Source organism: Protobothrops mucrosquamatus, unplaced genomic scaffold (genome assembly GCF_001527695.2).
Source record: "Protobothrops mucrosquamatus isolate PMUCROS unplaced genomic scaffold, P.Mucros_1.0 scaffold1931, whole genome shotgun sequence".
Taxonomy (NCBI): Eukaryota; Metazoa; Chordata; class Lepidosauria; order Squamata; family Viperidae; genus Protobothrops; species Protobothrops mucrosquamatus.
In genome coordinates this window covers 92155-95973 of record NW_015388052.1, presented here as the reverse complement: position 1 = coordinate 95973, position 3819 = coordinate 92155, and the positions used below count along the sequence as shown (strand labels likewise).

At 40.5% G+C, this 3819-nt stretch overlaps 1 protein-coding gene across 1 annotated transcript in view; it reads left to right on the top strand.

Annotated features, from left to right (window-relative positions):
- Positions 1–2154, top strand: part of LOC107294390 (cytochrome P450 2C31-like) — a 28984-nt gene extending 26830 nt beyond the window's left edge. Inside the window, exons 8-9 of the mRNA XM_015823622.2 lie at positions 887–1028; positions 1970–2154. Of these exons, the coding sequence (XP_015679108.2) occupies positions 887–1028; positions 1970–2154 (327 nt within the window). The remainder of the gene's footprint in view (positions 1–886; positions 1029–1969) is intronic.
- The last annotated feature ends 1665 nt before the right edge of the window (positions 2155–3819 follow it).

Below are 3819 nucleotides of genomic sequence, written 5' to 3'. Positions count from 1 at the left end.
AATATATAAGAATTGATGTGTTTATTAATTATTTTGGAAGTATATTTATGAGGATGATCCTTGCTGTTACCCCAAACTGCTTCCGGTTGGTGCTTGAGAAAGAGGTTGGGAAGTAGGGAGTGAAAGGAGGAAGGTGGAGTGGTTGAGAGTTTAGGGGGAGGAAGGTTTGGCAGGTGAAAGAGGGGGAAGCGGAGAGGGGACAGCGGGGATCATACGTAAATTATATATTTTTTTTGTGTACTGATGTTTTGTATTTATATCCATCAAATTCATGTTTATATTTTATTATATTTGAAAATAATAAAAAAATTAATAATAATAAAAAAAAGAATAGCAAACATTTTTGAGGGATGAATTAAGGGTTTCAATCCAAACACCTCAGATTTTAAAGCTAGAACCTTAAACATTTTATATTTATTCTAGGAAGACGATAAGAGTTTAAGGGCCGAACTTAAGATCAGGATTGTAATTATGTTTCTTGCCAATCAAATCACCAAGAATAGCAAGCTTTTTTGAGGGGTGGATTATGGGTTTACAGCCAAACACCTCTCAGCGTTTAAAACTAGAACCTTAAACATTTTATATTTATCCTAGGAAGATGATAAGGGCTGAACTTAAGATCAGAATTGTAGTCCTGTATAGACATGTTTCTTTGTCCCTTTCTTTAAGAGACAAGGTGACTTTAGTTAAGAGAAAGGAAATTAAGCTGTTGAGCAGCCACTGTTCTTAGAAACTGCTCTGAGAAATGAACAAACATGGATCCGTAAAGACAAGCTATGAGCAAGGGTTTCATCAATATTGTGTGAATGTTTTTGCTTGTTTCCTTTACAAAACTGCTCTCTTTCGTCATCTCTCTCTCTCTCTCTCTCTTTTTTTTTTTTTACAGGGGACCTTTATCATCCCAGACCTGCGCTCTGTTCTTCTTGATCCTGAACAATGGGAGACACCTGAAGAATTTAACCCAAATCACTTTTTAGACAAGGATGGGAAGTTCATCGAACGAGAAGAGTTTCTGCCCTTCGGAATAGGTAAGCACAAAGTGGCTTACTTAATTAACACAAAGCGGCTTACTTAATTAACTAACTAACTAATTAACTGTATATCCTACCCATCTCACTACCAAGTGATTCTGGCCATCTTACAGATTTCCACCCCCACCCCTGAGTTGTTCTGAGGTGATCGTGCTCTGAATAGCAAATCAAGGAATCCTAATTTCTTTTAGTAGCTGGGGCAGATCCACAGCAAACGTGACATCCTGAACCGTTCCTGAACTGATAATATGAGCACGAATATTTAAATCCTTGGCCAAAAAAGAAGTCAAAAGTGACCCAATGCTAGAGTAGCAATTACTCTGAGGAGGACAGGAAGAAAGGCCTGTTTTGCAGACTGTTAATCCCATATTTGTCCAGGCAGCCGGGTGTAGCAAGCAAAGACTAACAAGAATAGGTGTCTGGTCAGTGAAAGGGAATTCCTATGGATTACGTCCATTCCATCTCCCTCTAATCCAGCTGTAGCCTGATGCACCATAAAATAAGTTGGTGGACAGAGCGGTGAGAAAGTTACTTCCCTCTTGTAGGCAAATCTCTGGAAAAATATGCCAGATCAGGTTTTTTCATGGGTCCATAGTTTTCCCTTTGAAATGATGCACTGTCTAGTACAGGGGTAGTCAACCTTGGCTCTTTTATGACTCATGGACTTCAACTCCCAGAATTGAAGTCCACGAGTCATAAAAGAGCCAAGGTTGACTACCCCTGGTCTAGTACAACCCGAGTTAAATCATCCCCTTGATGAGCGTCAACAAACAGAGTTAAATGGGAGAAAGCATCTCTAAGAATCGAGTCTGCGGGAAGATACTAGGATTCAGCATGGAAATCTATTTTGACTGTTTCAAATTTACTTGCCGATAGGTTATACTCTGGAGAACACAATTATTATGACTCCTTTTATGCATGCTTTGTCTCATCTACAGGTCTACGTGTATGTGTGGGAGAGCAGCTGGCAAGAATTGAGATCTTCATCTTTCTGTCCACCCTGTTGAGGGCCTTCAGCTTCCGGTTGCCTGCAGGAGTGAAAGAACTCAATGAAGCCCCTGTTGCAAAGATGATAATGCATCCACACCCTTACAAATTGTGCGCTATTCCCACACAGGCTTAAACTTTTAAAAACACCATAAAAAGCGTACATTTCCTATATGGCTGTTTACTTTATTTGATCTTTTTGATTGCTTGTACATTAAAACATTTTCAGCCTATTCCTGGCTTCACAAACATACCTAACCAAGTCAGTCCGGAGGTTGTGTGTGAACAATATGCTAAGTAAATTTGTTACATGTTACCTTAGTTTCCTTTTGGGTGCCAATAAGCATATCACTTTCCATTTAGTCCTAGAATCTTTTTTTTTTCATCTATATATAAATAAAAATGTAAATGTTCATTTGTTCAAAATCTTAAATCTCCGAAAGTTCTTCACCGATTGCTTTGAAAATTTTGACACAATGTTGCATTCGAATACGCGCGTGTTTTTATATACCTATATTATATAGATGTCACACCTGTGACAGGTAAAAACATGCTTTTTTTGAAAAACAGCGCCATCTGTTGGACATAAAAGCAACACACGTTTTTACCAGACTGAGCCACAGCAACGCATGGCTGGGTACAGCTAGTTTTTAATAAAATGAAATCGGCTTTATGGTCTCCAGCCAGAGCAAACCTCAGAGACTTCTTCAGTGCATGCCTTCAGGTAGACTTCTGTGTTCTCCTTCCCAGGAGGCTCACCTTAAAGAAGGTTGCTGGCTGATTATCTGCTGATACAATTAGTGAGAAGAAGTATTTGCACTTCAGTGCCTGAATTGCCACAAATTAGCTTTAATAGCAGCTCTTACCCCTGTTTGATCGAGTTTGTTCTTTGCCTTCTGCCAACTGTGCTCTAGAGTCTAGACATTTCTTCATTCATTTCACCCCTGGAGGTTTTTCCGTGTCGTCAGGGTCACCTGAGGTCACCCCTGGAGGTTTTTCCGTGTCGTCATGGTCACCAAATGGGTGTGGAGCCTTCTTGGAACTGTTGAAAGGACTGTATTGTAGACTGGAGATAGATGATATCATATCTCTCCCCCTCTGTTGAGAGAGGCCGTTCAGTTTTGACATAGATGGCTAACACAGTCCTTTCAACAGTTCCAAGAAGGCTCCACACCCATTTGCACTCCTCAGGGGACCTTGATGACACAAATAAACCTCCAGGTGGCCTCATGACTCTCTAGAAGAATGCAAATGACCAGCTATCCTTCCATTTTCCACTATCCAGTCAGAGCTGAAGAAGCTTCTTGGATGAGAAGTGAAATGTCTTCAAAGAAAAACAAAGTCCAGTTGCCTTGTGAAAAAAAATCATCTTTGGGACAACTATGAGCTGGATGACTGAGAATCTCCATAGACATGAGACCAGTACTAAATACTGAGATCACATTCCCCATGAGCGGCCCCACTCCATACCTCTTGCCATATTTCCAATTATCAGACACTACAGAAATATACTGCCCTACCCAGGTTTCCCTGCCAGACATTTCACCCCTACTATTATTGATCTAAAAGAGCCAGTTTAATCTAGTGGTTAAGGCACCAGGCTAGAAAGCAAGTGTCATGTAGGTCACATATGCAGATGCTGGCAGCAATAAAGTCTTTTATTGTACTACTATACCACAACAGATGACCCTACAATGGCTGGTAAAGCTCCACCCCAAATTGCACCCAGTCAGTGCAACCTGGTCCTACAAACTAGATCCAACAGTCACTAGAGCTGATTCACAAGGCAAGGAGGAAGTCC